The 27,739-nt window shown below is 48.7% G+C and overlaps 14 protein-coding genes across 14 annotated transcripts; 12 read left to right on the plus strand and 2 right to left on the minus strand.

Annotated features, from left to right (window-relative positions):
• Positions 1 to 17: 17 nt before the first annotated feature.
• On the plus strand, positions 18 to 1,212 carry FMAN_14926 (uncharacterized protein; the record flags this gene model as incomplete). The annotated part of the gene is made up of 2 exons (XM_041822760.1): positions 18 to 538; positions 588 to 1,212. 2 exons carry the CDS (start codon positions 18 to 20, stop codon positions 1,210 to 1,212), a joined length of 1,146 nt encoding a protein of 381 aa, XP_041688408.1.
• A 629-nt stretch (positions 1,213 to 1,841) lies between these two features.
• FMAN_14925 (uncharacterized protein) lies at positions 1,842 to 2,345 on the plus strand (the record flags this gene model as incomplete). The annotated part of the gene is made up of 2 exons (XM_041822761.1): positions 1,842 to 2,217; positions 2,272 to 2,345. 2 exons carry the CDS (start codon positions 1,842 to 1,844, stop codon positions 2,343 to 2,345), a joined length of 450 nt encoding a protein of 149 aa, XP_041688409.1.
• An 849-nt stretch (positions 2,346 to 3,194) lies between these two features.
• Positions 3,195 to 3,878, plus strand: FMAN_14924 (uncharacterized protein; the record flags this gene model as incomplete). Its single annotated transcript, XM_041822762.1, has 1 exon — positions 3,195 to 3,878. One exon carries the CDS (start codon positions 3,195 to 3,197, stop codon positions 3,876 to 3,878), a length of 684 nt encoding a protein of 227 aa, XP_041688410.1.
• A 91-nt stretch (positions 3,879 to 3,969) lies between these two features.
• FMAN_14923 (uncharacterized protein) lies at positions 3,970 to 6,741 on the minus strand (the record flags this gene model as incomplete). Its single annotated transcript, XM_041822763.1, has 1 exon — positions 3,970 to 6,741. The coding sequence occupies one exon, from the start codon at positions 6,739 to 6,741 to the stop codon at positions 3,970 to 3,972; it is 2,772 nt and encodes a 923-aa protein (XP_041688411.1).
• Positions 6,742 to 8,118: 1,377 nt separating this feature from the next.
• Positions 8,119 to 10,056, plus strand: FMAN_14922 (uncharacterized protein; the record flags this gene model as incomplete). Its single annotated transcript, XM_041822764.1, has 6 exons — positions 8,119 to 8,300; positions 8,356 to 8,464; positions 8,536 to 8,771; positions 8,817 to 9,011; positions 9,058 to 9,329; positions 9,377 to 10,056. 6 exons carry the CDS (start codon positions 8,119 to 8,121, stop codon positions 10,054 to 10,056), a joined length of 1,674 nt encoding a protein of 557 aa, XP_041688412.1.
• A 406-nt stretch (positions 10,057 to 10,462) lies between these two features.
• Positions 10,463 to 12,234, plus strand: FMAN_14921 (uncharacterized protein; the record flags this gene model as incomplete). Its single annotated transcript, XM_041822765.1, has 4 exons — positions 10,463 to 11,024; positions 11,075 to 11,113; positions 11,169 to 11,415; positions 11,466 to 12,234. The coding sequence occupies 4 exons, from the start codon at positions 10,463 to 10,465 to the stop codon at positions 12,232 to 12,234; spliced, it is 1,617 nt and encodes a 538-aa protein (XP_041688413.1).
• Positions 12,235 to 12,471: 237 nt separating this feature from the next.
• FMAN_14920 (uncharacterized protein) lies at positions 12,472 to 13,752 on the plus strand (the record flags this gene model as incomplete). Its single annotated transcript, XM_041822766.1, has 4 exons — positions 12,472 to 12,619; positions 12,672 to 12,874; positions 12,923 to 12,995; positions 13,043 to 13,752. 4 exons carry the CDS (start codon positions 12,472 to 12,474, stop codon positions 13,750 to 13,752), a joined length of 1,134 nt encoding a protein of 377 aa, XP_041688414.1.
• Positions 13,753 to 14,117: 365 nt separating this feature from the next.
• On the plus strand, positions 14,118 to 14,961 carry FMAN_14919 (uncharacterized protein; the record flags this gene model as incomplete). Its single annotated transcript, XM_041822768.1, has 2 exons — positions 14,118 to 14,478; positions 14,528 to 14,961. 2 exons carry the CDS (start codon positions 14,118 to 14,120, stop codon positions 14,959 to 14,961), a joined length of 795 nt encoding a protein of 264 aa, XP_041688415.1.
• Positions 14,962 to 15,977: 1,016 nt separating this feature from the next.
• FMAN_14918 (uncharacterized protein) lies at positions 15,978 to 16,863 on the plus strand (the record flags this gene model as incomplete). Its single annotated transcript, XM_041822769.1, has 2 exons — positions 15,978 to 16,380; positions 16,433 to 16,863. The coding sequence occupies 2 exons, from the start codon at positions 15,978 to 15,980 to the stop codon at positions 16,861 to 16,863; spliced, it is 834 nt and encodes a 277-aa protein (XP_041688416.1).
• Positions 16,864 to 17,620: 757 nt separating this feature from the next.
• FMAN_14917 (uncharacterized protein) lies at positions 17,621 to 18,631 on the plus strand (the record flags this gene model as incomplete). The annotated part of the gene is made up of 1 exon (XM_041822770.1): positions 17,621 to 18,631. The coding sequence occupies one exon, from the start codon at positions 17,621 to 17,623 to the stop codon at positions 18,629 to 18,631; it is 1,011 nt and encodes a 336-aa protein (XP_041688417.1).
• A 627-nt stretch (positions 18,632 to 19,258) lies between these two features.
• Positions 19,259 to 20,276, plus strand: FMAN_14916 (uncharacterized protein; the record flags this gene model as incomplete). The annotated part of the gene is made up of 2 exons (XM_041822771.1): positions 19,259 to 19,607; positions 19,654 to 20,276. 2 exons carry the CDS (start codon positions 19,259 to 19,261, stop codon positions 20,274 to 20,276), a joined length of 972 nt encoding a protein of 323 aa, XP_041688418.1.
• A 683-nt stretch (positions 20,277 to 20,959) lies between these two features.
• Positions 20,960 to 23,660, plus strand: FMAN_14915 (uncharacterized protein; the record flags this gene model as incomplete). The annotated part of the gene is made up of 3 exons (XM_041822772.1): positions 20,960 to 21,534; positions 21,586 to 21,818; positions 21,865 to 23,660. The coding sequence occupies 3 exons, from the start codon at positions 20,960 to 20,962 to the stop codon at positions 23,658 to 23,660; spliced, it is 2,604 nt and encodes an 867-aa protein (XP_041688419.1).
• An 825-nt stretch (positions 23,661 to 24,485) lies between these two features.
• Positions 24,486 to 25,758, plus strand: FMAN_14914 (uncharacterized protein; the record flags this gene model as incomplete). Its single annotated transcript, XM_041822773.1, has 3 exons — positions 24,486 to 24,643; positions 24,719 to 25,023; positions 25,076 to 25,758. The coding sequence occupies 3 exons, from the start codon at positions 24,486 to 24,488 to the stop codon at positions 25,756 to 25,758; spliced, it is 1,146 nt and encodes a 381-aa protein (XP_041688420.1).
• Positions 25,759 to 26,701: 943 nt separating this feature from the next.
• Positions 26,702 to 27,259, minus strand: FMAN_14913 (uncharacterized protein; the record flags this gene model as incomplete). The annotated part of the gene is made up of 1 exon (XM_041822774.1): positions 26,702 to 27,259. One exon carries the CDS (start codon positions 27,257 to 27,259, stop codon positions 26,702 to 26,704), a length of 558 nt encoding a protein of 185 aa, XP_041688421.1.
• Positions 27,260 to 27,739: the final 480 nt, after the last annotated feature.

The raw sequence follows: 27,739 nt of genomic DNA on the forward strand, positions 1-27,739 counted from the left end.
CGGAAACAGGTCTCGAGATGCGTTTCGCCGCCATTGTTTCGTTCTTGCTGCCACTTGTGGCGGCAAAGCCTGCTCAGAAGGGCAAGACTTTTAGCAACGTTGAAATCTTTGATCCTCCCTCCAACTACAACGACCCTCAGGTCCTGTACGCTCGCCCTCTTGAGCTTTCAGATGGTACGCTTCTGGCTACTTGGGAGAACTACTCTCCCGAGCCTCCTCATGTTTGGTTCCCCATTGTGAGGAGCAAAGATGGCGGAAAGACTTGGAAACCTTTCTCCAAAGTCCAGGATACTCAGAACAACTGGGGTCTGCGATACCAGCCCCAACTCTATGAGCTCCCCCGGCGATTCGGAAAGTATCCCAAGGGTACTGTTCTTATCTCGGGCAGCAGTATCCCCACTGATTTGAGCGAGACTCTTATCGAGGTCTATGCTAGTCTTGATAAGGGTGAAACTTGGGAGTTCGTCAGCCATGTTGCTCTTGGTGGCGAGGCCAAACCCGAGCACGGGCTTACCCCAGTTTGGGAACCTTTCCTGATGTAAGTGGAGCTCTGATAATGCAATAGATCATTTGCTAACAGTTTCCAGGACATACAAGGAGAAGCTCATTCTGTACTATTCTGATCAGCGCGACAACGCTACACACTCCCAAAAGCTTGTTCACCAGACCACCACTGATCTCAAGAAGTGGAGCAAGGTTGTTGAGGACACCAAGTACGATGACTACTACGCTCGACCTGGTATGCCCACCGTCGCCAAGCTTCCCAACAACGAGTACATTTACACCTACGAGTATGGTGGCGGCCCCAACCCTCCTGCCGGCAGCACCTACTGGTTCCCCGTCTTCTACCGCCTTTCCAAGGACCCCCAGAAGTTCCTCAACAAGCCCGGTCAGCAGATCATCTCTACCGACGGTGCTCGTCCCGCTGGTTCTCCCTACGTTGTTTGGACTCCTTATGGTGGAAAGAACGGTACCATTGTCGTTAGCTGCGGTACCATGTCTGAGATCTTCACCAACCAGGCTCTTGGTGAGGCGTCCGCTTGGAAGAAGTGGAGCGTTCCTCAGCCTACAGCATACACTCGTGCTCTTCTGACCTTTAAGAAGGATCCTGATCTGCTTATGATTATGGGCGCAGGCATTCTTCCTCCTGCTGGTGGAAACAACACCGTCAGTGCTAGTGTTGTTAGACTTTCTGAAATCATGAAGGCTTAGACGAAGATCTACATAATTTAGCTCAATAATCCTAAATTCATAACAACCATCTTAGACTGAAGCTAGAGTATTCTAGAATCTTGTGAGACTGTGAGTCCAACTTACCTTTGCGTTCAATGTGAAATACTCAACATGTGCACAGTGGCTTCCAAAAGCTGAAGTCTGGGATTTTTCAGTGTGCTGATTTGATATGTCTCGTTAAGATGTCATAATCTTTCTCTACCAGCCAATGGTAGCTCCTTATTCATTAGCGATGCTCCGTGCTTAAAGTTTGGCCACGCAAGCTTCGAGTTTCGATGCTGTTCGGACTCTCGGATTTTACAATAAAATAATTCCGGCCACATTTAAGTGCATTCATCTTCACCTGTTATTTGTCTGCTTACACATTGACTTTTGAGCCCTATCCTACGTCATCGCATATATGTTTGAGCCTTTATGATCACACCCAGGAAAGGTTAACCTTATAGGTAGCATTCATCCCCATAGATCACACCTAGGAAAGTTTTGTGACACCGTAGTAACAAGTAATGTAATTTTGGAGTATAAATATCATCGCCTTATCATGTCTTCTCCCTCAATACCCTCACCAACAAATCACTCCACCCACATCCTCCACAGTCTACCTCACAATGAGTGTCTTTCAATCACTACGACGCGTCCTTACCATCAAGGGCCCCAAGACTGACGGAGCTGGTATGCCATCGGGCCACATACCGGTCCACACCACAAGGCCCTTTCGTCACGTTCCAGTGATACAAAAGCACTGCCGCGGCGATCCACAGCTTCGCGTGGAGCAAAACGCTCCACATACAGACTGTGATGTTAAGGGCTTGGACTTGGAGGGGGATCTCCTTGTCATCAAGAGGAGGCTCAAGGGTCTGGGATACTGCGACAGTGCCGTCCTGAACCAGTTGCAGGCCACGTATGGGGCCTCGAGGGAGATGCGCTGGGCTCTCAAGGGCGTTGAGCGCAAGTTGAACGAGGAAAAGGAACGGAAGAAAGCGGGTATGTTCCCGTCTGTGATTAAAGTGTATTCAGAGGTGCTAACACTATTTACAGAGGATTTGGAGCAAGAGCTCAGTTACTACAGGGGATGGGATAAAAGACGGACGGTCTCGGACTATACAACCTGACGTGCCTGGCCATACCTCTGCAGAATCCCAGGCTTGTAAGGGTGCGTATTCAAGTGAGATGGGGGCTCAGTTCTGCGAATAATGACTTTTTGGTTGCTTGCTAGGGGACACGATTTAGAGGGGGGTTTAACTTAAATGAGCTGCAGTGATCTCAGTGGCTAGGGCCCTCATAGACTTAAAGTTTATACAATTAAATATGAGGTTGACTGCCACCTATAAGGTTAAACTTTAAGTTGCGAACACAGGTGATGAATGAGAACACGATAATTCTCTTTCCCAATATAAGCTTTTACCTAGAAGCTTTCACGATGACCAATAAATCTTGCTGTAAGCCCTAGGGCATTGCAGAGGGAAGAGACTTTATACAATCAACAGAAGCTTTTACTGTAACAAATGAGATATTCTGTATTCTTTACACGTGCTAGCAATCTCAAGTTTAACCTTACAAGCAGCAACCACCTACGTAGTTGAATAATCAAGGTTCTTAAAAGACAACTCTGAAAGTCGTCTCACTGTCGGCACGAACAAGAGCTAGTTCCCTCTTTTTTCTTCGATTTGGGGTATATAAAAGGACGCTGACGCCACTGAATAACTTGCCATGTCACCCATGGTACCCCTATCCAACCGCCTTTCAACCTGCATGGCTCGAGATTCCTTACAGCACCAAACACAAGATAAAAGTACCAGAACACCATTTGATCATTATCCAAGTTCTATCAGAGTCAAGAAGTCAGTCGCGAGTCACTCCAATTATCTTTCAACATGACGCCGTCGAAGGCAGCGTCACACCCAGAGCTCGTGACGAGGCAAAGACAAGAGCTTGCACATAGAGCTTTTCGGGTCCGATTGATGGAGCGGCATAGACGTAGGCTCGAAGCTTCAAAGTTCTGGATTAAGCTTGAAGGACAATCGGACACCATTGAGGCTGTTGCACAAGCAGTTGGCATTTCATCGCCTAATGGTCGTGCTTTTTCTGCCACCGACTCATCGGGAAGTGTTGGCTCTTTTCTGGAAATCAATGCCATCAACAAGACCGCCATCGAAATGTACCTGAGAGAGATACCGAGCCTCACTAACTTCGTTCCAACATTTATCCCACGCAACCCAGCAAGAAGGAGTCTTTCATCTCATTCACCGCATTCAATATTGGACATCGAATCAACACTCCCTGATCGCCGACTAGCGCACTTGCATGATGAACCACTCCCCGAGCATATTAAGTACCCCTTTGGGTATTTCGTTGAAGGAGACCTAGCCGACGTTACGGTCCTGTTTAGTCTGCTAGGTTGCGAGCCTCAATTGAGACCTGCTATGGCTGCTGCAGGATTCTTGAGGGGGGGCCAATCATTGGCAATGTCAAATGACCCTCATGGGACAAGGATCGTGTCTGGAAAGGCACTTCTGGTTGAAACAGAGGCACAAGAAGACATGTTACGGGTGTATCAATCGAACCGCTATGAAGTTGTACGATGTCCGATCGACATTGGGGAAGAAGATATGGTAGATGGTTTCGCATTTCGATTCATCGAGTAAATTATAGGCTAGAGAATAAATACAGGGAAATTCCGAATGGGAATTGGAAAGATGGTGTGTAATAAAAAGCCAGTCGACAAAGTGCAAGCCCTTAGGCCTTAGGCTTGTAGTCCTCGAGGGCATCCCTAGCAAGAGCAAGGTTTTGGATAACTGCCAATCCATACTGCGCAACATCGTTCGTAGAAATCCAAGGTGCTTCCTCTCCAGGAATGAGCCCCTCATGCTCCGGAATCTCGGTTGTAGTGAAAGTGGCGGTGGGTGCCTTGAATCCGTCACTCTCAAAGAACTTGGTCCAGGCGAGATTAGCCATGGTGGTATTGTGTTGTTGGTTCGCAGCATATGCCGTGAGACGCGAGTGACCCTGGTACAAGTTCAATTTTCCGAAATCGACACCATATCGAGCCTTCTGCTCAGCAGCAGTGGCCTCGAAATAGTAACAGTAATCCAGCCAAGCCTGCTTGAAGCCCTCGGGGAGATCATCACCGAAGTATAGAATCAGCTCGGAGACAACTTCTGGAAGACCAAAGACGGCATTCAGATGCGATACTTCGACGTGGCCCTTGTTGTCGGGATCGGAGGGAGGCGGACCGAGGGTCCAGTTCTGAAGGTTGTAGAGACCATTACCAGTGACGAAACCGTTCTTGAGCTTGGCGATGCTCTTGACAGTGCTGGTGAGCTTCGCCTTGGACTCTTCCCATCGAGGACCGCGACGCTCCCAGTCAATGAGCCATCCGCCAGCAAGCGCACCCCAATCTGTGCCCAAGCTGAAAGCAACGGTTGCATTTGGCGTCGGGACCCAGCCATCCTTTCGGACCTTCCGCTGAGGATCAAGAACACCATAGGTCTTGTCAGTGTCAAGAAGTTCTTCGAATAGCTCACCAATGCGCTCATCACCGCCAGAAAGGTAGTAAAAGTACTTGCGATATTGGGGTTGTGAGATACGAGCCTGCTTGGCACTGTCGCTGAAGTGCTGCACACCGTGTCGCGTTCCAAGACCCTTCCAGTTACCGAGATGGTAAACGTCGACCTCGCCAGTATGACGCGTGAGAGCCTCGGCAAAGCGATAGATATCTTCACGACCCGTGCGCAAGAAGTACTGCCAGAAGAACAGATCGGGTGACAGCTCAGAGTTGTCCCATGCGTAACCACCAATATCATATCGCCACTCATGACGGTCGGGATCATAAGTGTGCATGAAGTCACCATAATCAAGGAAACCGTACCAACGGCGGTGCTCAACCTCAGACTGGTAGAACTTGGCGAGGAAGTTGATGTTATCCTCGAGCTTCTTGGACGCGACGGTTGAAGTGTCGGCGGGAGCCCAGTAGGTACCGATAGCCTTGGTCTGCTGGATGTACTCGCTTTCGGGGACGAGGACGGGAGGGTTGTTGATCTGTGTGACATGCTTCGCCAGTGTCTCTTGCGAAGGAGTCTTGTCGAAAGCAATCAGATACAGCTCACTAGTTCGCGCGATACCGTAAGGTGTGTCAAAGCCAGGTTCCCAGTCCTCGTAGGTGATCTCAAGAGCGTCGAGCTGATCGGTGTAGTTCTTCTGACCGAGGCCATCATGGTAAGGACGGAGGTCAAGAGGTTCAGCAGATGGACTGTACAACCAGAGGGTAATGCTTCCAGTGTCAGAAGCGGCGGAAGAAATGTCAAACCCAGTGGGGAATCGCTTCCAGAAGTCGCGAAGACCAACGGCGAGACCTCCAACAGTAGCACCACCAAGATAGGCAAGACCCTCGGCGCGAGTGCCTCCAGGGATGGAGACCCAGCTTTGGCCAGCCTTGGTTCGCTTCTTCAGAGTGAAACCGTCGGCTGAGAGCTGGCTCAAGCTGTAGTCGTTCCAGGGAGGAATCCAGTGAAGACGGCTGGAGACACGAACATCCCAAGTCGAGATATCTGGCAGCTCCTTGCCATCAAACTGATCAGCTCTAACATTAGCACCAGGATCTCTGCGAAGACCAGTGATCCCTTGGACGGCTTCACTGAGTAGACCGCCCTCAACGCCAGCAATACGGATGTGGCGGTTATACAGTTCCTCACCCTCAAGAGTGACGTCAAAGCGGATACCAACGGCAGAGATGAAGTCCTTGTCAGCATCTCCGTCAAAGACTAAGCTGTGAATGATCTTGATCGACTCAGAGCCAGAGTAGAAGTAGAAGCGAAGGACAAAGGGCAGCCAAGATTTATGGCCAGACTTGTCGCTCGCCGAATGCTTTCCTCGGACGGTGACCAGAGTTCGTGCAGAGTTCTGGTCACTGACAGTGACGTTATCAATGCTGCTCTGGAAGCGCAGCGTCTTGAACGACTTGATCTTGTCGTCACCGGGGTGAGAGACGTCGTTCTGCGACTGAAGAACGAGTCTTCCGTTCTGAGCGATGCGCTTGCCGTTGGTCTCAATCTCCTTGACGATCACAGAGCCCGTCTTGGGGAAGACGGCTGTGACTTTGCCAGTATCGACCTTGATCTTGCTGGAGCTCTTGGTGACAGTGATACCAGAAGAAGTTGTGGAGTTGATGCCTTCTGATGAAGGAACAGCCTTGACAACATATTCGTCAAGAACTTCCTGCGAAGCTCCAATCGCGTGGCCGGTCCACTTCACCGAGCCATCAGCCCAGTATCCAGTAACCCACGACTGGAGGTCAACATCTTGACCAGAAGCATCAGAAGCAGTGAACTTGGTATCTTTGGGGAAATACTTCGATTGAGGCCAGGGAAGACCGAAAGTGGTTCCTGAAGTAAATCCTGGCTTTTCACCTAGCCAGTGGACTTTGGCAGATGAAGAAGAGTTGCTAGGAGCAGCCATAGCTTGGGCTGCAAAGGCAGCAAGTAAAAATGAGTGGACGGCTTGTCGCAACATGGTGCAGCGACTACCAAATAAGAATTATAAAAAAGAAGTAGTTACTTTTGAGAAAGTTGCGTGATTGAGACAGAAATCGCATCTGTTCTTATGTACAATGTCCGTCTTGTCTTGACGCCATAGAGAACCACAATGAGAATATGCATGTAATTTCGGGAGATATACCCTGTTCAGCGGCAGCAGCCATATCACGGCTTTGCTCCGCTGCATCTCGGCGCTCGGTGGAGATGCATCCGAGAGGGCTCATGACTTCGGATGATCGCAACATGCACGAATGACCTGAATATTGCTGGGCATTGCGCGAACGGTAGGCTAGAGTCGCAGATCGCAGCCGAAATGAGGTTTAGCGAGTCCTGTAATTTCCTAACGGTCTGTCAGGCAAGGTTCCCCGCGTCGATTGGCTTCACATTTGTCAGTGAACGGACGGAATAATAATTGACAAGCGCGCGAGGGTTGCGTGATGCAACCTATAATGAGAATATGGTTAGATGGGCCTTTGGATACCAAAACGCTTGGGCGCTTGCATGGGCGGCCTAAATAATCTGGTAAGTAGCCTGCTAAGATAACCTAGGTTAAACTGAACTAAGGCCCTGGTTTTCTGTCATCCCTTCCAGTGGTTAGATGGGTTTGCTGGGTCTTTGCGGCGTTGGGGGTTCTGGATTGGGGGATCAGCAACCCACGCCGAGTCGCGGAGCAATTCACGCGGAGCATTCAACTCGGAACCGGAGTTTGGCGTCAGCCCGTGTCCACATTCAACGCGACTACACGTGAGCTTGCTCCCGTGGTGTCAAGTTCGGAGATAAAGCTTATCATGGTATTTCCAGAGGAGATCGGTTATCGATAAGCGTGAAACCTTCGGGCGCGTTCTCAAAATTTGGTCCCTCTGATTACAAAATACCAGGTCACCGTTGGCAAGCGTACATCAAAATTTTGCTCGTTCCATTCCATTGGCATCAAAACTTCCAGCACTGCCAAGTACTAGACTGTCATTGCAAAAACCTTGATGATCCGATCCATGAAACCGGATCTATCCGAGGTTAGTTTCTGTCTCGACGCGTTGTCAATGTGAGGCGCGGCAAGGACCTACCCTGCACCGTGGCCACGAAAACGTCTCACAGCTTCCCAATTGATCAATCGCTACAATGCAAGCTTCCTATTCAAGTCAATCACAGACAGTAATACAACATAAAATATCAGTATAATCATGCCGTTATCATCCCCCATGACGATGTCTCGCTGCGCAGATTACGCGGCTACAATACACAGCCTCATCCTGCACATACGGAGTTCCGTGTCTCACGTGACCTTCCATTCTTCATCCTCAATCTTTGTTGAAGAATGCTATCATCATATTCGCAAAAGCAACGTGAAACGATAATGAGTTCGTCAAACAACATAGAATCGCCACTGCCTTTATTGAAGACGTGCCAGACATGTTTTTCATTGAAGATTCGATGTTCCAAAACTCAGGACTCCGACTCTTGCGATCGATGCTTGAGGCTCGGCAAGACGTGTATCTTCAACCAAGCTAGGCGCCGTCAGAATGTAAATCGGCAAAGGTAAGAACTCTAACCTCATAGTTAGAAGTACAGGACTCATGATTGGTATTTATAGGGAAAGACTAGATGTCAGATCCAAATCCGAGCAATCATCCAAGTCGCCAACAAGTCCTTATGAGAAAGCATCTTCGAGTAGCAAACTGCAGGACATCTTCAACCCAAATGCATCATTTGACCCCTTTGAACGGGGAATCATAACTTTAGAAGCTGCTAGAGACTTGCTAGACTGCTACAGGACCCAATGATCCCATACTTTCCTTTCGTCCTCTTTCGAGATGATGTATCTGTTGAGCAGTTGAACGCAGAACGACCCTTTGCTTGTCTGGCGGCACTAGCCGCAGCTTCACATGCTGAAGTCCCCACGCAAAAAGCACTTGGGTACTTATTCAAGCAGATCGTTGCAGCAAAAATGGTGGAGGGAGATTTCTGTCAACTTGATCTACTGCAGGGACTCCTCATCAATCTTGCATGGTAAGTCTCGGCACCTGTGACAAGTCTGTCGGCTAAAGATTACAGGGCACACTATCAGGCTAAGCCAAAGAGATATATACAGCATCTCCATCTTGCTACTAGTATAATCAGTGATTTACGACTTGATAAACCTCGAAGACCAAAGTTATGGAGTGCCGAGGGCGGGAAAGATAAGAACAAGCCAGACTGGGGTCCTGATGAGATGAGAGCTCTTGCAGGAACTTATTACTTATCTTCAAGGTGAGTCAGCTAGTAATATTAGTGAGAATTGGGCTAAAAAGCAAAGTTCGTCTATTATTCTTCAGAAAACACGCCAATTCTTCTATACGCCATACATCACTGCGTGCTGCGAGCACCTCGCATCCTGGAACGAATACCCGACGGATAAATATCTTCCGTATATGATTACAGTGCAAACGCTCATCGAAGGAGTTGAAGATCTCGTCAACAACACAGCGTCTACTAACAACGGTCTGCATTTCTTTTCTGGGTGTCAGGAAATCTCACAGAAGTGTACCGAGGTCAAGGAAACGCTTCCTTTCCCTTTGAGCGAAAGCCGTAAGCCAATCCTATATCATACGAAATCTCTTACTAACGGTTTACAGCACCTCTGCTTCTCCAGATACATATTCTAGAGCTGTTACTCAGCCAATCATCGCCGAGAGGAACATCCTTTGGTTTAGATAAGTTCAACAATCAATTTGAACACGAAAGTTCACTTATAGACTGGCTGTCGGCAAGCATGTCCGCAGCCCGCTCTCTCATCAGCGTGATTTTAGTCATGCCGCAGGGCGAAGAGATGTACATGTCAAACATGGGCTGGATTATGATGGACTGCGGTCTAAACCTTGCTGTTCGCCTTGATCTTGTCGCTGCTAGAGGCAGCATATCTGGATCTATGCAACACCTTCGTCGGTTTTTAGATATGAGGCATACCCTTCGCCAACTAGTCTTGCGGTTCGAGGCGACGCCAGGTCAGGATGCACCAGCAGACCATCCGTTCTATGCTCTCGCGAAGCGAATACGTCGGCTTGAGAACTGGTACCTGTCGCAGGCGGAGCACCAGACACCAGATTCATCAGTTTCCATAAGTCCATCTGTCAATGACCAGTCGTTACTTAGTGTCGGCACTGATGCCAGTGGCATGTCAGTTGGGTCAATGCCGTTCATAGCCGGTCCTTGGCCAATGAGCTCAGATTGGTATCAAAACCCGGACCTCGACATTGGCAGTTTTCTCTTCGCAGATCCTGTCGAGTTTCCTATCAACTTGGGCTATGGAACCTAGGTATTTCTTTTTTAATAGAAATTTTTGTGTTACGCGGCAGTGCTGAATCTTGTTCATTGATGTGCCGTACGGAGTAAGGCATGGACTATCGGTTGTAGGAAGCTGGCGGCGTACGGACTAAGTCGGACTAAGGGACTGAGTGGAGCCTCCAGAGGTGAACATCCCCTGCTAAACACCACAAGACAAGTAAAATGACATAGAATATTGTCAACGGACCCATCTTCATTCGGCATCTCATCTAAGCCTCGGTGGATGTGTCGTAATGTAGATTTTCGTCAGATACAGGCTGCCTCGGGCTCAAATATAAGAAGGGTCTCTCAGCGCATTCTACTCTACCCGTTCATCAGCGCCTTTCTGGTTCATCACCTCTCATAACATCCCACCAATAACTTGCAACAAAATAATAATGCGAGCTTTTGCCATAAGCTTTCTTTTGAGCGCACTCAGCCGTGGCGTTTTCGCCAAAGATGACTGCATCAACAACGACATTCCTTTCCAGGCCTGCGCTCCCATCGGTGCATACTACCCTCCACCGACTATCGACAAATCCTCTGAGTCTTTTAAGAAGCTTACCTCCCAGTTCACCAAGACCTTTGACGACCTCGTTAAGAACGGTGGTAGTGATAAATACGGGCCAATCATGCCCAACACTACATCATTCTCGGTGGTCATCTTCGGTGGCGCTGAGTCGCTTCGAGATGATCCCGTGTTCTTCGAGTATCACTACACATCCCCTGAAGATCGGGTTTCGAACGCAAACCTCACTTCGAACACCAAATTTCCAGTTGGTGATGTGAGCATGATATTCACTGTTTATGCTTGGCTTGTCAGGATGGGCGAACAGTGGCAGACGCCTATCACCAAGTATTTACCTGAACTGGCTAAAGTTAAAGATCCGCTTACGGTGAACTGGAAGGAAATTACTATTGGTGCCTTAGCAGGCCAAATGTCAGGTCTCAGTCGAGAGTGTATGTTATCATCCGGAGCCATGGAGGACTTGGACTAACAAGTGATATAGCCAGAGCATGTGTTGTTGGCAAGAGTTGTGACTACAAGGGTAAGTGAAATCTTACGTATACTATTTGAGCCCCTTAGATTGATGTGAATTACAGCTTTCCATAAGGCCTTTGCGAAGAAGGCGCCATACTTCCTCCCGGATACAAGTCCAGTTGTCTCCTACGCCGCTTTCCAGCTTTTGGTCTTTGCCATGCAACGAAGTGATGGCGGATATTGGCCCTTGATTCTCGACAAGACCATTCTGCAGCCTCTTGGCATGAGCGACAGTGGAGTTCTGAGACACGGTGTCGACGATATCTTTGCCATGGAGAGTCTTGACACTTCAGCGACTGGTGAACCAGGGTATTTTTATTATCTAAACAAGATGAATCTGTGGCTAACAACCCTTGTAGTGCTTTATCATTTGTTAGCTCCACCAAAGATCTGGCACGCGCTGGACACTCTATCCTCGCCTCAGACCTCCTTTCACCTGCTGTTACCCGTCGCTGGCTTCATCCTAATGTCGATACTTCCAATCTTCGCAACGGTGTAGGTCGACCTTGGGAAGTTTACCGTGCCGGAAACGCTATCTCGCCCATCCTGGATGCCTTGACGAAGAGCGGAACTATTGGCAAATTTGCGAGCTACTTTGAACTCACCACGGACTTCGATGCTGGCTTCGCTATTCTGGCTCACGATAGCAGTGTTGAGGACAGAAAGCTGGACCTCAATGTGCATGCCGATATCGTTAGCGAAGTTCTCGGATACCTGCAAGTCATTGCCGCCAAAGAACTAGAAGCGCGCTATGCTGGATCGTATTCAGGCAAGGCTACTGAGGCTGCTGTTAACACCACTGACAATGGCCGGGGTCTTGAGGTTCAGAAGCTTGTGATCGGCGGGATGAACATCAAGAATGAGACCGCCCGGAAGCTCGGCGTTAAGGCTGATGACCTCGACTTCCGAATCTACCCAACGAACGTTCAAGACGAAAGCCGACATCAGTTCATTGCCGTATTCCAGGACAAGAGTGCTCCAATTGACATGGGCACTCCGACATGTATCACTTGGCAGGAAATTGGTGCTGATGCCGAGATCAGCTTTGTTTTCATGATTGGGCTGCAGGGCGAGGTCGTTGGCGTAGAAGTTCCCCAGCTTCACGTGAAAATGGAGAGAGCCACATGAATTGAGTGGTTTGTGACCGGTTCTCCATTGGGAAATGATAGGGTTACCATTGGGTCACATAGAAACTACTGATTGCTGAAACATTCAAAGACTCACCATTCCTATAGCGGGGCTGCTGCCTAGCGTGAACACCGTGAATGTCAGCAAATACGTATAACATCAGGCTAAATAAATAAGCCCTACATCCTCTGACCGATATTTGACTACCATCGTGAAGATTAATTCGCGTTTGTGAAAATGGCTTCTTCGGCACCGAAAGTTGCGCCACCTGAACGCCGCGATCCTCTAGAGGTTATTGACAAGCAGGCAGATGAAATCGTGGCACTTATCAAGAAGAGCAAGCACTTCATTGTTTTCACGGGCGCAGGCGTCTCGACTTCAGCAGGTAATTCGATCGATCGGTCTTTTCTGTGAATTCCACCCGCTGATTCGTATAGGCATTCCCGACTTTCGTGGACCAGAAGGTGCTTGGACACTGAGAGCTCAAGGGCGAGCTCGTACTGGAAAGGCCACGAGCACGCTTCAGGCCATCCCGACACCGACGCATATGGCCCTTGTGGAGCTGCAGAATCAAGGAGTTCTGAAGTATCTCGTCAGTCAGAATTGTGACGGTTTACATCGAAGGAGTGGCATCCTACGTGTAAGGACTTGCCTTTAGACTCCTGGCCACTATGACTGATCATCGTAGGATCGCATTTCGGAACTTCACGGTAACAGCAACCGGGAATGCTGCAAAGATTGTGGCAAGGAGTACATAAGAGGTAAGTGAATAAGCCACAAGAATATTTCTTATGCTGAATCGTCAAAGACTTCCGTGCTGTCGCCAGTTATGAAAAGTCAGTGCACGACCATCGAACAGGCCGCAAGTGCACTGCATGTGGAGGGAACCTTCTTGATACCATCATAAACTTTGGAGAATTCTTACCAGAGGAACCTCTGAAACTTGCTCGAAGTCATGCCAAGAAGGCTGATCTTTGCATCGCGCTTGGGTCATCCCTCAGTGTTCCTCCAGCGAGTGGCATCCCTGAGACATGCGGAAAGAGTAAAAAGAGCAAGCTTATCATCTGCAACCTACAAGAGACCTTCATGGAAGGTATAGCAGATATGCATGTTTGGGCTGAGTCGGATGTCCTCATGACGAGAGTGATGGATAGGCTCGGATACACCATTCCAAATTTTGTCCTGAAGCGCAGGCTTGTTATCAAGGTTGAGCGCGACACGCACAATCGTCAGGTCATTGTATTGACTGGCGTCGACGATGACGGTACGCCAGTCACATACCTCCAATCTGTCAAGCTCGAGGACAGCAGACGCGTAGTAAGGTCTGAACCCTTTTCGTTCGTCTTCCGAGAAGGTCTCAGTACTGGAGCCCAGGTCAAGTTCGCACTTGAGTTCATGGGACATTACAACGAACCTAACGTTGTTATTGATTACAATGTACCTGAGGAAGAGGGCGCAGAGACGGTGTATGATCTTTCATATGACCCGAGTACGGGAGAATGGGTGATCATGCGATGACAAGAGAAAACTACATTTTACGAGCTTATTGGTGCTGCATCTAAGCATAATTTAGACTGCAATCAAACTTTACGTGGTTTTTGCAATCAACAACCAACAACCAACAGCAAGTTACATAAACTTGGTCGCTAGACTAGGATGTAGCCCCTGCATTTTGCCTGCGACCGACTTGGCATATCCACAATGCCTCCAAACGACCTCGGGCCATGAATTCACGATTTTCATTTAAGGGATAGCTTTCCACCGCTCAGACACTCGATTCTGTGCTGGAAAATCACGGATTCTCTTCCTTCTTTCTTTCACTTAACCACGGCATTCTTTTCCTCACCAATTCTATCCCCGTTGAGTACCTAGCAACATTCACCATGATTGCCTCTAAACTCTTCATCACTCTGGGAGTCTCCCTGTCCGTCAATGCTTTCAGTCTCTATGAGTCTGGGACTGAAAAGGATGTGACAAAAGCCTGCGAGAAGGCCATGTCAGCGGATATCGATTGCGACAGAGAGGTAATCAGCTTTCTCAACGGAGGCTGGTACGGCTCTCTTGACAGTGAAGCCTTAACCGATGCAGTCTGCACCAAAGCTTGCTCTCAGTCACTCCAGGACTGGATCGCCAATGTTTTCGAGGACTGCGAGGATGAAGACAAAGCTCGAGGCGGCCTTCGTATCTGGACAGGTTGGAATGCGACTTGTCTGAAAGATACCAAGACAGGACGATACTGCAATGGTTAGTGGCTGGTAGACTTGAGCATAGAAAAATACTGACTGTATCCAAGACATTATTGCAGATTTCACTGATGTTGGAGAGGGCGGAGAGCTGCCGCACGATGAGCTTTGCCATCCTTGCTATGTGCAGCGTCTCGAGATGTATAAACCCTCACCGTACGCCCTCAACATCAAATGGCACGAAGAGCAACTTGAGCTCGTGCACAAGAAATGCGATAGTTCAACCTCCACTGAGACTACGGCGCCCACTGCAAGTAAGAGTGAACCATCCGGGACGGCGACTACGGCAGAAGACTCGAAAGCTTCTCAGACGGCCAACAGCGAGGAAGGGTCTGTATCATCCATTGGGACCCCAGTACAGACCGTATTGTCTGAGCCTACTGTGTCGTCTACGCCTAATGCAGCTGCGGAGTCTGTTCAGGGAGAGCTGCTCGGATCTCGGGCTCTGATGCTTCTTTTGTCGCTGAACCTCTTCTTTATGTAGGGGGATTGTTCATGTCTATCAGAGCATTAGAACTATGCTGTCGGATATATCCATAGGTATATTCTCACAACCTAATTTCGATCCTTATCAACACTTCGAGTGTAACCCTTGTTCACTGTAGTGTATCAAATCAGAGCATACGTCCGGGCATTTATCAGTAGAGGAATTGGAGGCCTAAACCACTCTGGCTTAGAATTAGAGTATTTACGGACAAACAATCATCGAGAGACCCGCTTCTTGCTCCACCTAAGATTCATTGTCCGGCAAGCATGCGAGGTTCTCTGCACCCTGGGTGTTTCTCCACCATTGTCCATAACGTTGACACGACAAGCTCTATTCCCTGAGCATATCGTAAATCCAGTGACAAACTAAATGCCAAGCCGGATGTAGGCAAGAAAAGAGAGAACTGGATTTTCATATCAGCAGACTTCTGCCCATGGCCCATGTAACGCTGTGTTGGTCGATGGTGATGTTGGTTGTTGGTTTGTATTAAGCGTGATTTTCGAGTCCCACAACTCCACAGGCTAGTCAGGTTCTGTTGACTCACTTGCCGTATTGATGAGCTCAATTGCCTCGGTTCTTGACTGAAGGGTTTTCCTTTGCCTGTCGGCGTTATGATGGATGTTGCTGCATATGTCGGGTTTATGGTCTGGTCTTAGTTACTCTCGAGCATAGAACAAAACGACATCTGCAGATGCTTCACGGTACTTGCTATGACTAAAGGGCCATGAGCGATTCTCGACAGGGACAGGGATTGCCAATTAATGACATTTGGGCCCTTGCAGCCCGTGCAGGGCCGTCTTGGCGATATGCACACATGAAAAAGGCCCGTTTGGTTCCATCATTATGGAGTACGAATGATTTATCTGACAATTTCAGAACCCTGCTGGCCTCAACTATTTAGGTCTATGCAAGGGGCTTGCCTTTATAAATTATCATTAAGAGCCCATCACTTTCGCTGCTGACAGTGTATCACTCGCATCTCGATATCTGTGTCACCAATATTCATGATGGCCATGTCAAAATTGGTTGTAGCGCTTGGGCTCTTCGTGAGTGCCAGTGCACTACAGATGATGAAACTAAAAGACTTGGATAGTCTAGAAACTCCGATCGGCAAAGCCTGTGAGAAGGTATTGACAGCCGAAGTCGATTGCGACGAGTACATTAGGGAATTAACCGACCCAAATTTATTTCATGGCGAAACAGACGAAGATATGGAGATGGCCCCAACGATCTGCAACAAACAATGCTCCGACTCGTTCCAATCGTGGTATCAGAAGCTCAACAAGGAGTGTGCCGAGGAGGATTTCCTGTCTGAACTCTACCCACCCAACTATTTCCTATTCGGTGGAAATGTCACGTCGAGTGGCTGGAATCAGACATGTGCCAAGGATCCGAAAACGGGTCGATACTGTGGCGGTTTGTGATCTTCTTCTCAAAGACGACTATTTAACTGACCGACCTTCTCTAGAAATCTTGGACGAATTCCCCGAACTTGGAGTTGATGAGGAAATGCCCCTCGAGGAGCTCTGCCATCCCTGTTACGTCAAGCTAATTGATATGAGGTCAAATTCCTGGGCATGGCCAGCGCCGACCGACCCAGCAGGCGACTATTGGAACAAGCAGCTCAAGCTTGTCAAAGAGAAGTGCAACGCCTCGGGAGGGCTGAAGGAAGAGTCCTCGTCTAAGGAGGAAACGACCTCGGTTACTCCTCACAAGACGGGCAGCGCGGATGGGTCAAGTGTGAGCACTATGCCGACAGCAAGTACGTCTTCCACAGAGACTGCGGTGCCAGGAAGTGCCACTCAAGAGAGTAGCGCAGGGGGTGATAGGGCAAGCAAGCATATTTGCTGTTACTGGTACACACTGCTTATGCTGGGCATGAGTGTGATTATGTTTTAAGCTCCAGTGAATCATTTTGGGTCATTGCGAATTAGTCAAATCTTCTTTCTTCGTTCTGGGTATATGTTTCAATTCTTCAGTCCAACATATTGTATGATGGGGCGTCATGTATGTCTTGCTCGCTTTGCGTTCACGAATGGCCAGCCTCAAATCTCTTTTCCTGGCCACGTCTGGTCAATTATCCGGCCTGAGAAGTCAGTTGTCCTTCCCATCCGTGCACTTGCACGATATGGTTGTATTTTTGCCGCACACACAGTTTCAAAAAAAAAAGTTGTAACTCGGCCTTTTAACTCAATTCTTCACAAATTTCTCAGAGTTGTCTCGTACTGCTCTAAGCAGATATGTCTGAGACCTATTAAGAAATGGATGCGTTTCGTGTGGATCAGGGCCTTGTCTGACCGTATCCAAACCAACAGCTTAACTTCTACCAAATACACTATTCAGCCCCCATCATGACCCAATCTCCTCGCCACTATCCATCTTCTTCATTCCCTCAAGTTCCCTGAGCACTCTCAAGTTGGAACTTGTAACCTGGAATGTCCACCACAACTGCAATAACAGAGACCTACACGAAATACTTCTATTTCGGACACTCCGCTCCATATTTGTCTTGATGGCCTCGATCCTTTGGGATCCAGCAGATGTGTTGCAGATCTCCGATCATCGAAGATGCATTGGCATTACCACAAGAGAGACCCGGTGTACGCTCTCTATAAAGGAACCACGACTTTCGGCAATTGGTGCATTGCTCAAACGGATGTCGCAAAGATCTCCTGAATTCACCACGAGACAAAGTCTTCATCAACTCGCAGATCTATGCCTCTGTCGCTCCTATCATTCAGATCAAGTGCAAGAATTTGTTAGCCTATGGACAACCGTGATAAAGGAGGCAGTATCCGTGAAGCGTGAAAAGAAGGCGAGGGGAATGGACGAATTTGAGTGGCTCGAACAGTTATTCGAATTGAAGCCGATTATTTCTGAGTTGCAGGACAGTCTTGATGCCGCAAGGCAAGAAAATGACCAACTACAGAAGCAGCACCAACGAGATGTCAAAAGGTTACGAGGCAAGATCAAACATCTGGAACAACAACTTCAAGAAAGCAAAGATCATGAAAATGTGGCCGAGCAGAAGTCTCTGGACTTGGATTTCAACATTGAGCATTTCTTCCGACCCGAAATCATTCATCTGGAACAAAAGCTCAAAGAAAGCCAAGATCGAAACAACATTACGGAAGGAAGATTATCAGCCACAAGAACAAAGTTTGAAGAGCTTCAGACCCAGACAACCAGTGACTGGATCGCTCGAAACAGACTCGAAATAGAGAACAAATGTCTGAAAGCTCAATTGACCAAAGCGCAAAAGAAACTAGATGAGCATACATTCATTAAGGACAAGAACCAGGACTTTCAGGATCAGATCAGAAGCTTTGAAATCAAAGTTAAGCAATACAAAGTCATGTTAGAGGATACAAAAAGGAAAGCTAGTGAGAATGAAGAAAAAGCCGCGGCTGAACGTGGTGCGACAGAGGCAATGGAGAGTCGCCTCAAGGCTCAGCTTACCGAACGAGAGGATGAGATTGTAAGGTTCAAGAATCATCAGGAGGAGTTGGAACAAATTATTACTGAGACACAAGCTAGTATCGACACTTGTTGGTGGCATAGACTTTGGACTTGGAAGGAACGCTTTTGGAAGAGGAGTAAATCAGGATCTTGGATAAGAATCGGCGATGGAACAAATGTAGATATTGGTCTTCAGACATATGCTTAAGGACGTATAATAGAGAAGTGTTTGACAATCATCTCTGATGACCTCGGGCCTTTGACTGGTCTAGAAAAATGGCCTTGCATAGTGATGCGCTGAACATTCACAAGCTGGCATATCGGTGTAGCCACGGACGAGGAACAATATTTACCGCCAATGACTGGAAGCACAAACCTTCTTCAATTTCCTCCTCATCATGATCCGGGGAATCCGCAACTATAAAATAGACTTAAATGACACCCTCACTTCTATTGGGGCGCCTTGCAACATCTCCACCCCCAATTCGAAAACGGACCTTGAACTCCCGAGGTTTTGCTGGAGAATAAGCATTGCGGGACGGGCCTCCGGTGACACGATTGGACCGCATCGACATCCCGGTCATCGATCGGCGACCCCAGATCCCAGTTCCCGGTCACGCTCGGCGAGCCATCCGGAATGAGAAGTCAGCTGTTCTTGAAATCAATGCACTTGGACGATATGGGAAGGTTCCCCAGGATTTTACGAACGTCCGATGGTATACGCGGATAACTGGTAGTACGGCAATGAGAGTTTTATAAGCGACGCTTGTATAAAGGTTTCATCGAAGCCCATTGATCTTGAAAAGCAGCTGGGTCAATTCATTCAGTCGCAATCATGGTTTCTTGGAATAACATCTTCACCTTGGCCCTTGGGCTCATTGGCTCAGCTCGTGCCTATACCAACCCCATCAGAAACCCAGGTGGTGGTGATCCCCAGATTACCTACACCGGAGGATACTACTACCTCATCTCGACAGAGTGGACAAACCTCCAGCTATCCCGAGCTACCACTATCGAGGGTCTCAAGACTGCTACTCCCAAGGTCATCTACACAGACTCTGACCCTTCGCGCTCATCCAACGTCTGGGCTCCGGAGCTTCACTATCTCGGCGGAAAGTGGTACATCTACTATACTGCCGGAAAGTCCGAAGATCTCACTGGCCAGCGGTCACATGTTATCAAGGGTAAGTCTTTCCTGTTCTTCGAATAGTATGAAGCTAACAGAAGTAGGTGGTGCTAGTCCCTGGGATAGTTGGTCCTATGGAGCCAAGCTCTCTGATGACTGGGGCATTGACGGCACCATCCTTCGCACCAACCAATTCGGCAACTACTTCGTCTACTCTTGTATGACCGGCGTGCAATACCAGTCAACATGCATCCGTAAACTGGGCTCCGACTTCTTGTCCGTCGGTGCCCTAAGCATCATCTCCCAACCCGACCAAAGCTGGGAAAAGAGCGGAACTCCCGTGCAAGAGGGACCCAACGCCTTGTACTTCGGCGGAAAGACCTATATCTCCTACTCAGCCAACTACTGCTGGACTCCAGACTACTGCGTCGCTCTGCTCGAATGGGATGGAAAGACTGATCCTGCCAAGGCCTCAGCATGGAAGAAGTCCAATGGTTGTGTTCTCAAGAGCGCGAATGGAAGTTATGGAACTGGACATAACAGTTTCTTCCAGAGCCCTGATGGAAAGCAGACTTTCATCACCTTCCATGCTACTTCCAACAAGAATGGTGCATGCGACGATACCAGATATGCTATGACGCAGCCGCTGACTGCCAATGCTGATGGAACACCGAACTTTGGGTCTGTTCAGCCTTTCTCTCACCAATTTGCTGAGCCTTCTAGATAAGTGTATTTGGCGAAAACCTGTTTCTATCTGTTCTGCACTTCTCAATCCGGACTGCGGCATAGCTGTCGCGCGGTCGAGCTTGAGGTCCTAGCCAGGCAATCCCCAATAAATGAATCCAAAAATTACTATTTTCATTCTAAATACGTGTGACGATGCTAAATAAGCGATGACGCGTCTTGATCAGTGTCTCAGTAGTCATGCGAAGGGCGAGCTCCATTTGACATCGGGGGAATAGAATCTGCCTAGCCTGCAAGGCGCCCTAGTCCAGCAATTATGCTTAAATAGCCACGGCGCCAGAGCATGCTGACGCCAGTGAGACATGGCAAGCGGCTGAGTTCATTGAGGGTAAACATACCTTGAACCAACATCCGTTTAAAAACGGACGTAGCACAACAAGGCATCAGTGACAGTTTCCGTCGTCCTTTTTCGACGTGGCTTGAGCTGAAAGCAATAGCGCGAAGCTTACTGGTGTTTAACTATGATCTTCCAATCAGCAATGGCTGGCTGGCTGGGGCTGAGCATGAATACAGTCTAGACTCCAGCTTTTACTGCCTCTGTGGCGTTTCTGTCAGAGCAGCATGATTTAATAATAGCGCTCTGCCCGCATCAGGTCCTTGTGTCTTTCTCATCTGACTTCTAATTTCTTCTGCATAATTCAGTGCGCTTCATCCATTGCACTCAAGATGGATGTGAATTACACCGCTATCACGGACTATTACATGATCAGGTGTTTCAGTGGAGGAAACTTCTACGTCTGCAAGAAACCCTCGACTAACTTAGAGTTTGTTGGATGCTGCAACTCGGATCCATGTGCCGACGGGTCTGGAATCTGCCCGCAAACAGACCTACGACCAATGAGCTACAGCCCAGGGCGAACAGCATACAAACTCGGTCTTGAATGCGGCGCTCTTCATAATGCATCTTTTTATCGATGCGATTTGTCAATGCCGCATTTCTTGGGATGCTGTGGTGTTGATCCTTGCGCGAGAGGCTGTCCCCAGAACCAGTTAATCCCGGCGCAATTACCAGCGCTAGAAGGATGGCGAAAATTATTTCTCGAGCCATATCGTGTGCAGAATAATACAGCTTCGGATTTGAGGCCTGGGGTAGAAGTGAATAGCACTTTTGAGGCACCTGACTTTTCCAATATTAATTGGGATCTCGGTAAGCATGAAGTTGGACCTGCGACTGTTATAGGAATCTGTGCGGGGTTTCTTGCCGCAAGTCTGCTCGTTCTGGGACTTATACGACACTATTGGTATAGGCAATCGCTTGATATAAGGTGAAATTCATGCTGATAATTGTTCAGGCCTTCTTCAACTTCACCAAAACATGAACAAACAGATATTGCACATGCCCCGTTTCTGGCCCACGACTCAAGTGACGATGTCGCGTATTCGCAGATGGAAGAGACGATACCGCATACCAGAATACGTGACAACTGGCATGGCGGCCCAAAAACGTTAGAGCATTGGGACGCGCCAACGGTGTTTGGTTGGATCTTCAGCGTTCTTCTCACATTCACACCCCTCTGCTTCATTGGTAAGACATATCCCTGGATCTGAAGGGATAAACTAACCAGGAAAAGCCCTCGCTATCACGGCGATCCGTCTTGATAACCAACCTCATTCCGACTACGGCAAAAAGGTCTTGCAGCTAACGGTACTCAGTCCATCGTTGTACCCCATCTTATTTGCCGCCTTAGTCGGGAGGTTCTACCGGGTATTCGGCCGATGGTGCCTTGAAAGCCGCGGCGGTGTAAACCTCCCTGTTCTAGAACAGTTGATCGGCAGCCAGAACTTGGCTACTGCCATTGAGCGAATTTTCGTAATACGAACAAATGCCGTTATTGGCATTATAATCCTCACCTCCTGGCTTCTGTCGCCTCTGGGTGGACAGAGCTCGTCAAGACTTCTACAAGACGCAAAGTTCGACTTGGTATCGAATGGAACGGTTTACTACGCTGATCCAGCATATCAAGTGTCCCAATCGAGATGGATCGACTACCGACATAGCGTTGGCGCAACATACGCTGCGAGTTTGCTGTCGTCTTCGAAGCAGAAAGCATCGCCGAGGGATATCTGGGGGTTGCCGAAAATTCCCCAGTTGTCGCACGATAGACTTGACAATGGCTCATACGATCTCTACGATGTGAACAAATCGGACTTTGTCTCAGGTAAGGCCTCTTATGCTTCGTTGCTGGGTATAAAGATTCAAGGCCTCGTCAGGCCCAACGAGCCTACCAAGTTCAACTTTACAATACCAACCTCATATTTCCACGTCGATTGCGATTTCGTCGACAGTTTCGACCCGTTACGAGGAAAGTTGACGAAGAATCAAACGAACATCGTCGATTTGTTCTACAAATTCCCCAGTTTCTCCGCCTTCAACATCCTGCCGCAGTCGTGGTTCAACGCAGATGGGGAAGAGGATGATATCAACTCGCCCTATCAGTTCATATACGTCAAACAAATGCGCGGCTCTCAACTTTACGTCGTAAAGTGTGCCACTCACGAAGTCAAGGTCGAAACAACCATTCACTGCGGACCTGGAGACCCAGCGACGACCTGCGAAGCACGACAGCAACGGCGGCTTTCTACCGAGAACCAGGCTGGAAGCTCTCTGTACCCGCCATCGGTCACGCGGAGCGATTTACGTCTCAAAGAGTTGAGTTACGCTCTGTATGCTTGGGCACAAGCTTCCGGTGACAAGGACGGAGTTCAGCCGTCGCCATCGGAGATGTATCTGATGAAAGATGAGAATCCGTATGAATTCACCAGTCAATTGCCGTGGACGAAAGAAGATCTCGCCAAGTTTCCATACGTGTTTTCCAGGCGAATGACGACTGCTTTCAATACATATTGGGACGCCGGATTGAATCCTGGAGGTCACACCAACGTCTCATACGGCACAATCCCATTACACAACATGAACGGTCTGGAGACGGGTCAGACCTACAAAGACTCCTTCATGAACACTACCATGGGTACAAGAATAACCACGATTGACGTTTATAGCGCGCAACGCATCTGGGTCGGTCTGTTGCTATTCACAACAATGGTACTGCAAATTCTTGCCATTTGCGGCCTCATTATCGAGATTCTGATCCAAGGCCCTGATGTTCTCGGTTTCGCTAGTACCCTAACCAGAGACAATCCATTTGTGCCGCTTCCGGCAGGTGGATCACATCTCGACGGACCTGAAAGAGCAAGATGTTTAAAGAATATGAGGCTCGAGCTCGTGGATGTGCGCCCTGAAGATGAAACTGGCTATTTAGCCGTGAGGGCAGTGTCATCGGCCAAAGGGCAGGATACGAGCGTGATTGAAGGGAGCGTAAAATCGAGAAAGTGGGTGCACTTGAATAGGAGGAGGCTGTACGAATAAAGGGACTAGCCTCGATAGAAAAGCTACAAGTGCCGGGGCCGAGATATGGTGACTGCAGTAAACAGGGATTGCTCAGGTCCCTGATAAACTAAACAAATTTATCCTGTCAATGCCAGAATCAGATCTCGCTGAGTCACGCCTCGAGCTTCACATAAAAGCGGTGCACATGCCCTCGACAGCGGTTCCGATAGGACACGGGTGATACCGAGCGTTATTTACGGAGAGGCACCCCCTGGACTTGACTCTAGACGGCCCTGACGGCTCCCTAGCTCGGGGGGCAAAAGGCTTGAATCACATCATGCCCCGGGCGTTGGGATGAGAAAAGGCTTAGCTGTTCACTAGTGACGCGTCTGTGAAATGCCATACGCTAAAGCCGTACGACGCATCCAATAAATCTACCGAAACAGTCCGCGGGCCCCGCCTCGGTTGCAGGGATCTGTCATTGAATCGCAGCGTGAAAGCTTCGAGACTCTGCTCCTTCAGGCCTAAGCGTTGCCGGTTTTCCCGTCTATTTGGGACCAACAGAAATACGAGAATAAATGTAATTTGACTCCCTCGTAAAAAAACACTAAAAAAGCTCGTTGGGCTGAACTTACATCTCCTTTTTTTTTATTCCCTCTCCCCTCCTCTCCTCCTCTTCCTCTCGTCTCGCCGTGTCTTTTTTTAAACATCAGGCGTTCTTCAACCAGGGCTTAAATTGGTAATCCCCTTCGTCCACCAAAAGTCAAAAGCGGAATTGTCCGAACTCTCTTTTTTTTTTAACCTCATGAAATTTGTCTATTTCCAAGCGAGGTGACACGTACGAAGAACAATCTCGCCCTCGAGATGAAGACCGCAAACCTCACACATATGGCCAAGCTGCTGCTGCCACGCGCAAGCAGGCAGAAGGGCGTCCTTCTGGCGATGGGCATTTTGGTAATCTTTGGATTGGTAACACATACTTGGGGATTCTATTTTGAACCTCCCAGCCTTCTGTCGTACCGGTACGTCGCCGCGCCAGTGGCTAAAATGTCACCCAGCATTCCAACGAAATGTCGCTAATAACAATCCGCTTGCAGAACAACACGGAGATCAAACCCGCATCAAGTGAAGCTCGCGTCGCACACGTCGAATTTAATGCATGACCTATGGAAGCCATTTCTTCTCGACATCAATGCGACAAGCTTTTATACAGATGAGGGATACGTTTATGAGGTACCCAAGGAGAACGAGAACTGGGCGAAGCCATTGGGCAAGAAGCTCCTGATTTTGGATGTTGACACTCGATTGGACAAGGGACCCGGTGCTGTGATGAATGACTCGGCGCTGGACTACAAGGAAATGAAGGGACGAACTGGTGGAATAATGAACCATTATCTCTATGGTATGATCTTCTTTTGGTGCGCGGAGAAGGATGCTCGGCTAACAGACTTCAGCGATGATTCATGGCTATGACTACAAATTTGTCCGAGCCCCCGATTATCCTAAGCGACATCAGACATGGGTCAAGGTCCCAATGATCCGAGAAGCGCTAAAGTCCCACGATTTCGTCGTTTTCCTCGACGCCGACGCAGAATTCATGTACCCCCAGGTCCCATTCGAATGGTTGATGAAGCTATGGAACATCACGGACAAGACGCTTCTTGCGCTGGCAAACGATCCCGATTCTCCACGAAACCGCGACGAAAAGGGCAAGGTCATGCAGAACACAGGCTTCATGATCGCCCAGCAGAGCAACCGAACACAAGAACTCTTCGAGGACTGGGAGCAGTGTCCAGGCGAGAAAAAATACAAGGGCTGTGCACGATGGGCAAACGACTGGGCACACGAGCAAGCCGCGTTCTCCAATTACGTACGATACAGCTATAACCAGTCCCAAGACATTGGCACGATACCATGCATGGACGGGAATGGCGCTCCGTATATTGGAGACAAGACTTGTGGCGGAGTCTTCATCCGTCACCATTGGTTCCGCAAGGATGACCCTGCAAAGGATCTCCAACGACTGATTCTCGAGGCTTTTGTCAGTCGGTTACATGCTGGATTTCACAATGAGATACGAGACAATTTCTTAGATGCGAGTCGACATACGTACCCGCTCAACCATTTAGTCTTTTAAGCGTTAGTTGCATGCATATAGATAGATTTTAATACGAGAAACGTTTTCTACAAATCACGCGATTCCTTTGAAGTGACAGACGACAAGTGCATAATCAGGGGTCATGTCACGACGATTGCGTTCTTCAGATTCAGCCCAGGAGGGCGAAGACAAGCTTTCATCTGTATGGTCGAACCGTAAAATCGTCCCTGAGTTAACGTTACCTCGTAAGGCTCGTCTCCAATAACCCCCCCTGTCACATGTTTTCCCGTAAGGGAGAAGCAGCCGCTGACATGATGAAATTAGAACCAGACGTTGGCAAATCAAAGCCTCTGACTGCAAGTTTCCACGGGCCGAAACGCCATGATTCTCCACTCAGCCGGCACTATTTCCGCTCTGAAGTGTCTGACCGTTTTGTACGACAGCCCCTTGTCCTTGTCCCTGCGTCAGATCATATTGTGGACACGCGAGGGCTGAGTTCTGTGGAGAATGTCAGCAGGTTTGTATTGGTACGGATATATGAGATTAAACAATGCCAAGTGATATTCACATGAGTTGAAGGAGTTTAAAGGATTGGAATGCTGTAATTGATTACGACGATGATTACGAGTCAAAACGGTGTCAGAAAAGGTCAGAAAAGGGTCATATTCCTCCGGAAGGAAGAAGGATGACTGCACCTCGGTTACCGGCTGGGCAACATAACCTGATCTCGGCGATTGCTGTATCTGGTTGTTTACTGCGGTTGTCGTATAGCAAAACATATGGGGTTATGTGGCTGATTACATCTAGCATTCAAAAGCAGCTTTGGTAATGATAAGAGAAGTGTACTGATATTGTGATTTGCATACAAAGTTCCAATCCCAAAATAACCCACAAACCCGAAAAAGCAGACGCGCTACCGTCTAGCGTTAAAGAATATATACAGACGAACTGAAGCACCGACAAAGACTAGCGCCCCACCGCTCTAGCTGATAACAATACGAGGACCAGACTTCGCCGGGTTCCAGTAGATGGCATCAAGATCGTAGACACCAACAAGCTCAAGCCCCTCGACAGTACCAGGCTTCTTACAATCCGTCTTCTGGGTCATGTACGGACCATAAGTAGCCTCCCAGGTCGCGAAACCGCCAACCTTGACATCCATGCGTCCCAAATGGACATTGCGCTGGTTACCAGGACCCCAGCCGGCACGAGGTCCAGGGGCGGGTGCGAGGCTGGAGTAGAGATCAAGCTTCTTGCTACCAATGACGTTCTCACCAGGAGCAAGGTAGAAAGCGAATTGGCATTTCTTGCCCCTGGCAGCTTCGGGATACTTGAATGTGAGGAGGGTTGTGATGTCGTTACCGCCGTTGGTGGGGGCCTTGGTAACGCGGCCTTCGTCTGTGTCGTAGATTGCTCCGTTGTTGATGTTGTAGGTGTGGATTTCAGCTGGGGTGAAGTAGTCGTCGCTCCTGGGTTCAACAGGAGCAGCCAGGCCAGTAGTGGCGATGGCGAGGATGGAGAAGATGGTTTGAGCAAGCATTTTGAAGATGAAGCTAGAACTGATGATGGAAGATTGGAAGAGTAGATGTGATTGTTGTTTAGATGTCTAGATTAAGAGTGTGTTTGAGATGATGAGAAGACTCGATTGATGGGGACATGTCACCTCTTCTTATACACGATGGCTTCATGCATCAATCTTCAGCTCTGCACACTTACAATACACAGCACTTCCTACTCTGCCTCGCGACAGACTCAATTAGCCTAGCAAACCCTCGAAATAGCATCCCTCGCAGTCTAGCAGCACCTAAAAGAGAATAAGCTTAATCAGGACAGCCCAGCCTCCCTGCTCAGCCTTTCCCTCCAGAAGCCTCTTCTCCCTCGAGGCGTCCATACATCGTGGCGCGATGACATTTTGGCGTGCGCCAGACCAATCAGCGTTCAGGGTGGTTTGGCGAAAGTGGCACGTGGTCCGGTCTTTGACGGAGCTTCAACTCGGAGCTGAGAGCTATGGCTTGCATTT

Source organism: Fusarium mangiferae (assembly GCF_900044065.1).
Source record: "Fusarium mangiferae strain MRC7560 genome assembly, contig: FMAN_scaffold014, whole genome shotgun sequence".
Taxonomy (NCBI): Eukaryota; Fungi; Ascomycota; class Sordariomycetes; order Hypocreales; family Nectriaceae; genus Fusarium; species Fusarium mangiferae.